The sequence below is a fragment of the Engystomops pustulosus genome, chromosome 2 (genome assembly GCF_040894005.1).
Source record: "Engystomops pustulosus chromosome 2, aEngPut4.maternal, whole genome shotgun sequence".
NCBI classification, from domain to species: domain Eukaryota; kingdom Metazoa; phylum Chordata; class Amphibia; order Anura; family Leptodactylidae; genus Engystomops; species Engystomops pustulosus.
Genome location: NC_092412.1, coordinates 7,664,218 through 7,676,760, shown reverse-complemented (window position 1 = coordinate 7,676,760; position 12,543 = coordinate 7,664,218). Strand labels below are relative to the sequence as shown.

Below are 12,543 nucleotides of genomic sequence, written 5' to 3'. Positions count from 1 at the left end.
TAACATCACGGGAAAGTAAAATTTGCTATGCACAAAATAAGCCCTCACACAGGTCTGTACACGGAAACATGAAAAAGTTATGGATTTTTGAAGATGGAAAGTGAGAAATGACCGAAAAAACCCTGCGTCCTTAAGGGGTTAAAGAGCTGTGTGTGGGCAGGTTTTCTGCGTAACATATAGTGATGGGGAAATTCCAAAATGTCACTCCACATGACACATCTACTTGATTCTTTGGGTTGGTAAGATCACAGGGACATCAAATTTATATAGGGTTATGGTGTGTTCTTCATTTCACCAACATCTTCTGGCACTAATAACTTTTTTATACTTCAATGAACAAGGTAAGGATTTATAAACTTTTTTTTATTTACTTCGGTGAACAAGGTAAGGTGTCTTAAACTTCAATACTGCTGTACTTCAGTATATGAGAATTTGCTGTGGATCTGTTAACCCCTTAAGGACGGAGGGTTTTCCGGCTCATTTCTCGCTCTCCAACTTCAAAAATCCATAACTTTTTCATTTTTCAGTGTACAGACCTGTGTGAGGCTTATTTTGTGCGTAACAAATTTTACTTTCCCGTAATGTTATTTATTTTAACATGCCGTGTACTGCGAAGCTGAAAAAAAATTCCAAATGTGGAAAAATTGAAAAAAAACCGCACGTGCGTCACGTTCTTGTGGGCTCAGTTTTTACGACTTTTACTCTTCGCTCCAAATAACACGCCTACTTTATTCTTTGGTTCGGTGCGATCGCGGTGATACCAAATTTATATAGGTTTTATTGTGTTTTACTACATTTTCAAAAATTAAACGAATGTGTACAAAAAAGAAAAAAAATTTTTTGCCATCTTCTGACGCTAATAACTTTTTCATACTTTGGCGCACAGAGATGTGTGAAGGGTCATTTTTTGCGAAATGAGGCGACGTTTTCATTGCTACCATTTTGAGGACTGTGCGACATTTTGATCATTTTTTATGTTATGTAAAAAGGTGTAAAAGTCGCATTTCGGACATTTGGGCGCCATTTCCCGCCTCGGAGGTCACCGCCGCCTGTAACCGTTTTTATATTTTGATAGATCGGGCATTTTGGGACGCGGCGATACCTAATATGTTTGTGATTTTTACTGTTTATTATGTTTTATATCCGTTCTAGGGAAAGGGGGGTGATTTGAACTTTTAATATTTTATTAATTTTTTTTATTTTTTAAACTTTTTTTTTAATTTTTTTTTTCACTATCTTTAAGACCATCTAGGGTACATTAACCCTAGATGGTCAGATCGCTCCTACCATATACTGCAATACTTCTGTATTGCAATATATGGCATTTTTGCAGCACATTCATTACAATGAGCCACTGGCTCATTGTAACGAATCTGCAGCTGCCAGATAGCCTCGTGTCAAAAGAAGACCCGAGGCTACCATGGCAACCGATCGCCGCCCCCCGATGACGTTCGGGGGCGTGGCGATCGGAAAAAAGATGGCGGCGCCCGCGCCGGCGGCGTTGAAGGGGTTAATAGCCGCGATCGGTGCAAGCACCGACCGCGGTTATTAGCGGTGGGGGTTTTGTGCAATATGCAAAAACCCCCACCTTTGTATGAAGAGGACTCAGCCCGTGAGCCCTCTTCATACATCCCTTATACCTCTGCGCCGTACAGCTACGGCGCAGAGCGTTAAGGGGTTAAGGTCTGCCACCGGCACACTGTTACAGATCTTTAGCAACGACAAGTCCTAGAGTATTATAAAGACTTTCATCCTCACTCCCCAATGACGTCATGGGAAACAACAATCAACGGTGTCGGCAAAGGATTGAAACGCGAGATTAGTGAGACCACCGATCAGTTTGACTGATGGTAGATGTGTAGAACGCACATGCTTCTTGTTTTGAGCAGGATCGGGAACAGTTCTTGTGTTCCGGAAAGATGCAATATCCAAGAAAAAGAGGTTTTTATACCACCTCAGCGCCTCTTGACACCACTATTTTAATTATACACACCTAAAGGGTCAGGCATTTACATTGGCTGAGACATCACTGAGTTGGCTGGCTGCTGATTGGCTATCGGCACATCATCATCATGATGTCTGGATCGAATTCCACTTCCTGTGGCTGGGTTCGCTCATCTCTAGTCATAACTAAGGGGACAAATGCCCAAATGTCCCACCCATGGGGTAGCAACATCTTGCTTGTACAAACATATACATTGCACTCACCAAGTTATACATTTATTGTACACAGGCTCAAGCTCTCCATCACACCGGAGACACCGGAGGATGAGCTGCTGATAGTATCAGGAGATAAGTAACATGTAAAAGTCATTTAAGTACCAAATTCATAATATTTTTTACTTATTTACACAAGGACAGAAACATTATTCATGACGATTGACCTGAGGGCCTCCCCATGTATCAAAGCTTTTAACTTATGTATATGCAGCAGACATCCGAGGAAAGGAAATCCAATAATATAGATCCAAACTGGTCACATTTCTTATACTACCAACATTAACGTGGCTTCTCCCCCGTGTGAGTTCTCTGATGTGTCATAAGATATGATTTTAAACGAAAATATTTCCCACATTCCGAACATGGAAAAGGCTTCTCTCCTGTGTGAATTCTCTCATGTACAGCAAGAGCAGATTTCCTACTAAAACTTTTCCCACATTCGGTACATGAAAATGGCTTCTCCCCTGTGTGGGTTTTCTGATGTTCAGCAAGATTCGATTTAAAACGGAAAGATTTCCCACATTCTGTACATGAAAATGGCCTCTTTCCGGTGTGAATTCTCTGATGTTCAGCAAGATTTGATCTTATACGAAAAGATTTCCCACACTCCGTACATGGAAAAGGTTTTTCTCCTGTGTGGATTCTCTCATGTTGAGCCAATACTTGCTTCCCAGTAAAACATTTCCCACATTCAGGACACGGATATGGCTTCTCTCCTGTGTGAATTCTCTGATGGTGAACGAGACCTGATTTCCGAGTAAAATTTAATCCACATTCAGTGCATGAAAATGGCTTCTCTCCTGTGTGGATTCTCTGATGTTCAACAAATGCTCGATTCCCGCTAAAATATTTCCCACATTCAGGACATGAAATTGGCTTCTCCCCTGTGTGAATTCTCTCATGTCTTACAAGATGGTCTTTCTGAATAAAGTGCTTCTCAAGGTGTGAAAACTTCCTTTTATCTCCATGATCTCCTTTCTCGGTGGACAGATTAGATTGATTGAATGAGGGGTGATGTCCAGCTCCTGAAAAAAATTGTCAAGAAATTAATAGTTTTCTTTTAATCAATTACAAACAAATGTAATGCAATGAGTCAGTAACATAGAGTCATATACGGATAGGAAACTACCAACATCACGGAATAGTAATTGTTAATATAAGACTTGGCCAAATCAGTTCAACAATTTTTATGTCTTTTACGTTACAGAGAAGCTTAGAAACTCTAGAAAACTGATAAAACAGATGGGGCCAGTGATATATTGGGGGTAATATATATACTGGGAGGGCAGGGGCTGGGCTGGCAGGCTATATACTACAGGGGCTGGCTTTATACTGAGGGGAATGGGCTGGCTGTATACTATGGGACTGGCTGGCAGTATACTGAGGGCCATGGACTGGCTGGCTGGCTATATACTGAGGGGCATGGGCTGGCTATATATTTAGGGGCATGGGTTGGCTATATACTGAGCCGCATGGGCTGGCTATATACTGAGCGGCATGGACTGGCTGGCTATATACTAGGGGGCTGGATATATACTGGGGAGCATGGATGGGCTGTCTGGCTATATACTGAGTGGCATGGGATGGTTATATACTGAGGGGCATGGGATGGCTATATACTGAGTGGCATGGGCTAGCTGGCTATATATGGGGGGCATGGTCCGGCTGGCTATATACTGAGTGGCATGGGCTGGCTGTCTATATACTGAGCGGCATGGGCTGGGTGGCTATATACTGGGCTGTATGGGCTAGCTGGCTATATATTGGGGGGCATGGGCTGGCTGGCTGTATTCTGAGGGGCATGGGCTGGCTATATATATATATTGAGTGACATGGGCTGAATATAAACTTAGGGGCATGGGCTGTCCGGCTATATACTGAGCGGCATGAGCTGGCTGGCTACATACTGGGGGCATGGGCGGGCTGGCTATTTACTGAGTGGCATGGGCTGGCTATATACTGAGTGGCATGGTCTAGCTGGCTATATATTGAGCGGCATGGGCTGGGTGGCTATATACTGGGCTGTATGGGCTAGCTGGCTATATATTGGGGGGCATGGGCTGACTGGCTGTATTCTAAGGGGCATGGGCTGGCTATATATATATATTGAGTGACATGGGCTGAATATAAACTTAGGGGCATGAGCTGTCCGGCTATATACTGAGCGGCATGAGCTGGCTGGCTATATACTGGGGGCATGGGCGGGCTGGCTATTTACTGAGTGGCATGGGCTGGCTATATACTGAGTGGCATGGGCTAGCTGGCTATATATTGAGCGGAATGGGCTAGCTGGCTATATATACGGGGGGGCATGAGCTGGCTGGCTATATACAGGGGGCATGGGCTGGCTGGATATACTGGGCGGTATGGGCTAGCTGGCTATATATTGGGGGCATGGGCTGGCTATATATATATATATATATATGGTGACATGGGCTGACTATATCCTTCGGGGCATGGGCTGGCTGGCTATATACTGGGGGCATGGGCGGGCTGGCTATATACTGGGGAAGAGGGGTGGCTATATACTGGGGAAGAGGGCTGGCTATGGACTGAGGAGCATGGGCTGGCTATATACTCGGGGCATAGGCGGGCTGGCTATATACTGGGGCATAGCCGGGCTGGCTATATACTGGGGCATAGCCGGGCTGGCTATATACTGGGGCATAGCCGGGCTGGCTATATACTGGGAAAGAGGGCTGGCTATATACTGGGGAAGAGGGCTGGTGATATATTGAGGGGCAAGGGCTGGCAGATTATATACTGAGGGACATGGGCTGGCAGGCTATATACTGGGGGCATGACCGGGCTGGCTATATACTGGGATGAATAAGATGGCAGGCTATATACTGAGGGGCATGGGCTGGCTGGCTATATACGGAATGGCATGAGCTTGCTGGCTGGCTATATACTGAGCGACATGAGCTTGCTGGCTGGCTGGCTATACACTGAGGGGCATGGACAGGCTGTACAATTTAGGATAAGGTGAAAGCTTGGATGTAAGATGTTACTTCATATGGTTCAGGTTCTGTCTCTTGAAAATCGTTGTTATTTTATCTGTACAGGGTTTTATCCCTCGCTGTAGCGGAGCCGAGAAATCCTGGAGTAACGTGTCAATAACTGAATTCTTCCAGTAAGAGAAAAGTTGCTCGAGTCCCTGTATCTCCAGCCTTAAATGTCTCAGGAGGAGTAATGTACGTATATATTCCTCAGAGCCTTATAGTAACACAATGTGGACGTGTTCTCTTTCTTTTTTTGTGATATTTTTCAGGTGCATATTTAAGCAGCGCACCAGCGTTACCTCCCTCAAGGATTTAGCGCTGTGGCCGAATTTATCTTTGTAGCCCAGATTTTTGTTCAACTTGTGCGACTTTCGGGCTCCGACACTTTCCTATTCTTGTGCCTAATAGGTGGCAAAACAGAGCGCGCTAGACCCAGACTTATATTTGCAGCTACTATTTGGGTATAAATATCGTCGCCACCCACCCCCGAAACAAAAAGTCGCAGAAGTGAGACTAAGCAGGCAACTCATTATATGTATCACAAAGGGAAAAACTTAAGATACATTGCAATTATTAGGTAGCCGACTTTAGGAAATCCGAAAAAGTGGCTGTGGCAAACTATGATACACGTGCTCCAATATGTAGCTGTAGACTGATCCGAATAACTGGAGGAGGAGACCAGAGACAGATGAGCCGGTGTCTATGTCATCTCCATCTCCTCCCCTGGATGTGACCTCTCCCTGCAATGTATAAGGGAAGAATAACCCACAAGATACATGAAAGGCTCTTACCCTCCTCTGTCACTGATGAGGGGATTTCCTCTCCGCTCCTCCTTCCACCACAACTTTCCTGGAAAGATCCAACATGAAGGACATGAGAAAACAAGGAAATGTCTCCAGAGATTCTCTTATATCCAAGTGATGGACAGAAACCTCCAGAACCAGGAACTAAGGGGAATAATCTCCTGCAGGAGGAGACGGGATCCACATTCATCCCAATATTTTACACATCAACATCAATGTTCCGGTTATATTACTGCATAACCCGATGTGACCCGATCCTGAGGTGGAGACTCATGGACACCAGGGAGAAGATTATTCACTTCTCCTGCTCTTCTACCATTTATAGTTATGTCCGACCAACATCTCCCCATAGACCCTCCACCCACTGCTGCTGGAGAAGGTCAGTAGCTTCATTACATCCATCTATAGAGGATTCACAGGAACCTCAGCTCCACCTACCTGATGATCCAGTGGGATACTTTCTTCTGGCTCCACTTTAACAATGTGAAAATATTGAGGACTGGGACATCTCTCTGGTTCCTGTGTAATATCCCGGGAATCTCCAGGACGGGAACATCTCTCTGGTTCCTGTGTAATATCCCGGGAATCTCCAGGACTGGGACATCTCTCTGGTTCCTGTGTAATATCTCGGGAATCTTCAGGACTAGGACATCTCTCTGGTGGATTTCTCGGACTGGATCCATCTATAGGAAATATACACAGTGACTGATACATTGTCTATATGTGATGATGAGATGATGGAGGAGGTGACCTCACACCTGCTCTGTCCTCTATAATCAGGAAGGTCTCCTCTTACCTGGTGATGTGAGGGGCTGGTGGTCCTCCATCATGATGTCCTTGTACTGGTCCTTGTGTCCTTCTATATACTCCCACTCCTCCATGGAGAAATAGACAGTGACGTCCTGACACCTTATAGGAACCTGACACCCACAATGACACAGTCATCACCCAGACCCCTCCCTTGTGTTATTGTACAATGTCCCAGCATTCCCGGCAGCGCTCACCTCTCCGCTCAGCAGCTCAGTGATCCTGGAGGTAAGTTCTAGGATCTTCTGCTCATGTATCAGTGAATGAGGTGGAGGCTCGGTGATGGGGCTCTGGGTCCATCCTCCTGACACACGGGGGGTCACACACTCACCAGACGACTTCTTCACTACTGTGTAATCCTGTGTATGGGGAGACACTGATCACTACATAGATCCTAAGAATCCTTCACCTCTCCAGTCATTTCCCGCTGTTATTCCTAGAGATAAGAGCCGTGTCCTGGGAGACTCTCACCTCTCCGGTTATCAAGGAGATCATCTCCAGGGTGAGCTCCAGGATCCTGGCCGCCATCTGCTCTCTGTCCTTCTCCATCTGTGGTCGGTCTCCAATGGGAAGGATCATCGTTTTTTAAACCAAACTTTAGCTGTAGGAATCCTTTATTAAGAGTATCTGATGGAAAAGGAGGAGGATAGGGAGAATACATTCACACATATTACAATAGACCTTTTCTCAGATATTTTTAATAGTCTGATGATCTTGATTTCGAAGGCATAGCACCAGAGGCAGGGGGCCTTCCTGCACCTCTCTATGACACAAGTGGAGCAGAGTAATGCTTGTCTGTCTCCATCCTGGTCATATGTTACTGTCAGCAGCAAGAGGACACAGTGAGAGGGGGATGGTGAGTTCATTTTTTTATAATAAGGGGCATGAAAAACTTACTGCACTAACACCCAGGATCAGAAAAGCTCAGATTCCCAAGTGTTTAATCCCTTAGACGATGGGGCAGATTTACTTACCCGGTCCTGTCGTGATCCCGCGGTGCGTTGTCCGATGAGAATTCAGGTCTGCCGTGATTCACTTAAGCTTGTGCGCTCGAGTTCTTGCATCCGTAGCTTCTGCGCTGAGGTCCGCCGGAGTTCACCTTCTTCTTCCTGGTGCTTGTAAGTGTGTGTACTGCGACACATTTCTAAATCTTAAATCCCGCACGTTGTCCGACTGCCCGCCCCCCCATTACTGTCACGTGCAAGCCGGCGACGATAAGCCAAAATCCGATCGCGTGCACCAAAATCCCGGGGCAATTCAGCGCATCGTCGGGAAACCTGACGAAAATGCGTCTGGCGGATCCTTAGTAAATAAGCCCCGATATGTTCAAATATGGACCGCAATGTTTAAGTAACTGCAGTGGTAACACCCTTTAATACCATGCAGCTGCGATTGGTGTTGCAGGGCAGCCAGGGGTCCACTAAAGGAGGGGGACTTGCTTAACTCATTCCCGACCAACCACTCACTTTAGCCGTCCGTGAGATCAGGTCCCGATTAAAAAGACGTGGCAGTACTCTTCTTCTTCTCCTGTGCTAATTGCAGGACCATCGCTCCAGCTGTCAGGGACAGCCGAGACCCTCGGGGAAGGTAGATGCAACTTATTACCGCTTCATCCTTCTCCACTCCTCACCACAGTCGGGTCATCACCAAGTCTGTAGGGGTTAATCAAGCTCTGACCCAACAGCTGCCTCCACAGTGGGTGATTTTCCCCTGTAACTTATAGATGCCCCAGTTACAGGTGTAAACAAGACAGTAAAAAAAAATATTAACCCCTTAAGGACGCAGCCATTTTGTAGCTTAAAGGGGTTATTCTGCTGTTAAAAATTACTGAGGGCCGGGCTGGGGTGGGCTAATTAAACATATAAACAAAAAATAAACATGTACTTACAGGGGCACAGATAACTAGCCCACCCCAGCCCGGCCCTCAGTAATTTTTAACACCCGGATAACCACTTTAAGACTCAAACCCATTTTTTGGATTCTGATTTGCGTCGCTTTATATGGTTATAACTTTTGAGCACTGTTACTTATCAAAGCGATTCTCACATGTTCTACTTCATTTTAGTGGAAGATTGTGGCTGATAAGTTTTGAATTAATTTACCAAAAAAAACTACAAAAAAAGCCACGTGTGTCATCTGCCTTACACACTACGCGTCACACATACATGACACATAACACACATGTACATATAAGGATGTGATAAGATGATGGAATATGAAAGTAGAGAGGAACCAACTACCAGAGAGGAGACTTCCGGGGGGACACTTATTGCGGTGCACACTAGGCTTCCGCCCTCCATGCCTTATTACAGGGCAGTGATGACGCTGTAGTCAGTGTTATATGGATGAGTGGAGGGGAATACAGTCTCCTATGGAAGTTATGGGGAAACAACCAGACACAACAATATATTTCTATGTGATACTTACATGTGGTGCAGCCCCCGGAGATGTCACCCAGCAGCCCCGCCTTCTGCGTGTGACGTCACCGGAAAGGGGAGGGGCTTCTCCTCATGACACAGAGAGGAAGAGACTACGGGGAGAGAGAGAGACTGCAGGGAGAGACTACAGGGAGAGAGAGGAGAGAGACTGCAGGGAGAGAGAGAGGAGAGAGACTACAGGGAGAGAGAGGAGAGAGACTACAGGGAGAGAGAGGAGAGAGACTACAGGGAGAGAGAGAGGAGGGAGACTACAGGGAGAGAGAGAGACTACAGGGAGAGAGAGAGGAGAGAGACTAGGGAGAGAGAGGAGAGAGACTACAGAGAGAGGAGAGACTACAGAGAGAGGAGAGAGACTATAGGGAGAGGAGAGAGACTATAGGGAGAGGAGAGAGACTACAGGGAGAGAGAGAGGAGAGAGACTATAGGGAGAGAGAGAGACTACAGGGAGAGAGAGAGGAGAGAGACTACAGGGAGAGAGAGAGGAGAGAGACTATAGGGAGAGAGAGAGACTACAGGGAGAGAGAGAGAGACTACAGGGAGAGAGAGAGACTACAGGGAGAGAGAGAGAGACTACAGGGAGAGAGAGAGACTACAGGGAGAGAGAGAGAGGAGAGAGACTACAGGGAGAGAGAGAGAGAGGAGAGAGACTACAGGGAGAGAGAGAGAGGAGAGAGACTACAGGGAGAGAGAGAGAGGAGAGAGACTACAGGGAGAGAGAGAGAGGAGAGAGACTACAGGGAGAGAGAGAGAGGAGAGAGACTACAGGGAGAGAGAGGAGAGAGACTACAGGGAGAGAGAGAGAGAGGAGAGAGACTACAGGGAGAGAGAGAGAGGAGAGAGACTACAGGGAGAGAGAGAGGAGAGAGACGACAGGGAGAGAGAGGAGAGAGACTACAGGGAGAGAGAGGAGAGAGACTACAGGGAGAGAGAGGAGAGAGACTACAGGGAGAGAGAGGAGAGAGACTACAGGGAGAGAGAGGAGAGAGACTACAGGGAGAGAGGAGAGAGAGAGGAGACTACAGAGAGAGGAGAGAGACTACAGGGAGAGAGGAGAGAGACTACAGGGAGAGAGACTACAGGGAGAGAGAGAGGAGACTACAGAGAGAGGAGAGAGACTACAGGGAGAGAGGAGAGAGACTACAGGGAGAGAGACTACAGGGAGAGAGAGAGGAGAGAGACTACAGGGAGAGAGGAGAGAGACTACAGGGAGAGAGTCTACAGAGAGAGAGGAGAGAGACTACAGAGAGAGGAGAGAGAGACTACAGAGAGAGAGAGGAGAGAGACTACAGGGAGAGAGAGGAGATAGAGACTACAGGGAGAGAGAGGAGATAGAGACTACAGGGAGAGAGAGACTACAGGGAGAGAGAGACTACAGGGAGAGAGAGAGAGGAGAGAGAGACTACAGGGAGAGAGAGACTACAGGGAGAGAGAGACTACAGGGAGAGAGAGAGACTACAAGGAGAGAGGAGACTACAAGGAGAGAGGAGAGAGACTACAGGGAGAGAGGAGAGAGACTACAGGGAGAGAGGAGAGAGACTACAGGGAGAGAGGAGAGAGACTACAGGGAGAGAGGAGAGAGACTACAGGGAGAGAGGAGAGAGACTACAGGGAGAGAGGAGAGAGACTACAGGGAGAGAGGAGAGAGACTACAGGGAGAGAGGAGAGAGACTACAGGGAGAGAGGAGAGAGACTACAGGGAGAGAGGAGAGAGACTACAGGGAGAGAGAGAGGAGAGAGACTACAGGGAGAGAGAGAGGAGAGAGACTACAGGGAGAGAGAGAGGAGAGAGACTACAGAGAGAGAGAGAGGAGAGAGACTACAGAGAGAGAGAGAGGAGAGAGACTACAGAGAGAGAGAGAGGAGAGAGACTACAGAGAGAGAGAGAGGAGAGAGACTACAGGGAGAGAGAGAGGAGAGAGACTACAGGGAGAGAGAGAGGAGAGAGACTACAGGGAGAGAGAGAGACTACAGGGAGAGAGAGAGGAGAAAGACTACAGGGAGAGAGGGAGGAGAGAGACTACAGAGAGAGAGGGAGGAGGTCACTCCCTTTGTCCTTCTGCTGTCGGAGGGTTTCGGACACTTTGGAAAGCTCTTTGCAGGTTACGTTGGGTCTGTCGGATAATGAAGGGAATTAGCCGCAGGTGCAGAATGAGGGGGTCACATTTTTTCTTTCACATCGGTGATTTTTTTTTACTGAATCTATTTTGGCCTATGGACACGTACAGGAGGGTTTCATCTTCCTGTATTCAGTTTCTCACTGATGTGGTACTGACTCAGTATTTTCATTGTGATTTTTCACATTTCTGTTTTTTTTCTGGTGCTGTCAGTGAACACAAAAAGAACAGGTTCTAAACTGATCACTGATGTGTGTGGTGAGATGTGTGTAGTGTGATGTATCATAGTATATAAGGCTGGAAAAAGACACAAGTCCATCAAGTCCAACCTTTAAGAATTAAATAAATGTTTTATCCCCATAACCCGTGATATTTTTGCTCTCCAGAAAGTCATCCAGGCCTCTCTTGAACATGTACATAGAGTCGGCCATAACAACCTCCTGCGGCAGAGAGTTCCACAGTCTCACTGCTCTTACAGTAAAGAACCTTTGTCTATGGTGATGGTAAAATCTCCTCTCCTCTAGGTGTATACGATGCTCCCTGTCTATGGTGATGGTAGATCCTCCTCTCTTCTAGGCGTAGAGGATGCCCCCTTGTCCTGGTCACAGGCCTAGGTATAAAAAGATCTTTGGAGAGATCCTTGTACTGTCCGTTCAGGTATTTGTACATTGTAATGAGGTTTCCCCTCAGTCGTCTTTTTTTCTAAACTGAATAATCCCAAATTTTGTAATCTTTCAGTGTATTCTAATCCCCCCATTCCCCTAATAATCCTGGTTGCTCTCCTCTGCACCTGTTCCAGCTCTACTATATCCTTTTTATACACTGGTGCCCAAAACTGTACACAATATTCCATGTGTGGTCTGACCAGGGATTTGTATAAGGGCAAAACTATGTCTTTATCATGAGAATCTATTCCTCTCTTGATACATCCCATTATTTTATTTGCTTTAGCAGCAGCTGCCTGGCTCTGGTCACTAAAATTAAGTTTACCATCCACCAATACCCCCAAGTCCTTTTCAGCTCCAGTTTTACCAAGTAATTGACCATTTAGAACATAATTATACTCTTTGTTTCCATGGCCCAAGTGCATAACTTTACATTTATCTACATTAAACCTCACCAACCATTTCTCTGCCCACTCCTCAAGCTTCCACAAATC

General features: G+C 46.4%; 1 protein-coding gene across 5 annotated transcripts in view; it reads right to left on the bottom strand.

Annotated features, from left to right (window-relative positions):
- Positions 1-12,543, bottom strand: part of LOC140119786 (uncharacterized) — a 299,698-nt gene that overhangs the window by 256,867 nt on the left and 30,288 nt on the right. Inside the window, exons 1-4 of one of the 5 annotated variants that reach the window (XM_072139161.1) lie at positions 9,260-9,345; positions 6,822-7,459; positions 6,464-6,708; positions 6,014-6,071 (exon numbers count right to left, since the gene is read on the bottom strand). In XM_072139161.1, the coding sequence (XP_071995262.1) occupies positions 6,014-6,071; positions 6,464-6,708; positions 6,822-6,906 (388 nt within the window). In that variant the 5' untranslated portion in view covers positions 6,907-7,459; positions 9,260-9,345. Of the gene's footprint in view, positions 1-6,013; positions 6,072-6,463; positions 6,709-6,821; positions 7,460-8,298; positions 8,620-8,878; positions 9,025-9,072; positions 9,202-9,259; positions 9,346-12,543 lie in introns of those variants that run through there. The other 4 variants (XM_072139163.1, XM_072139165.1, XM_072139162.1 and 1 more) reach the window with 4 other exon arrangements.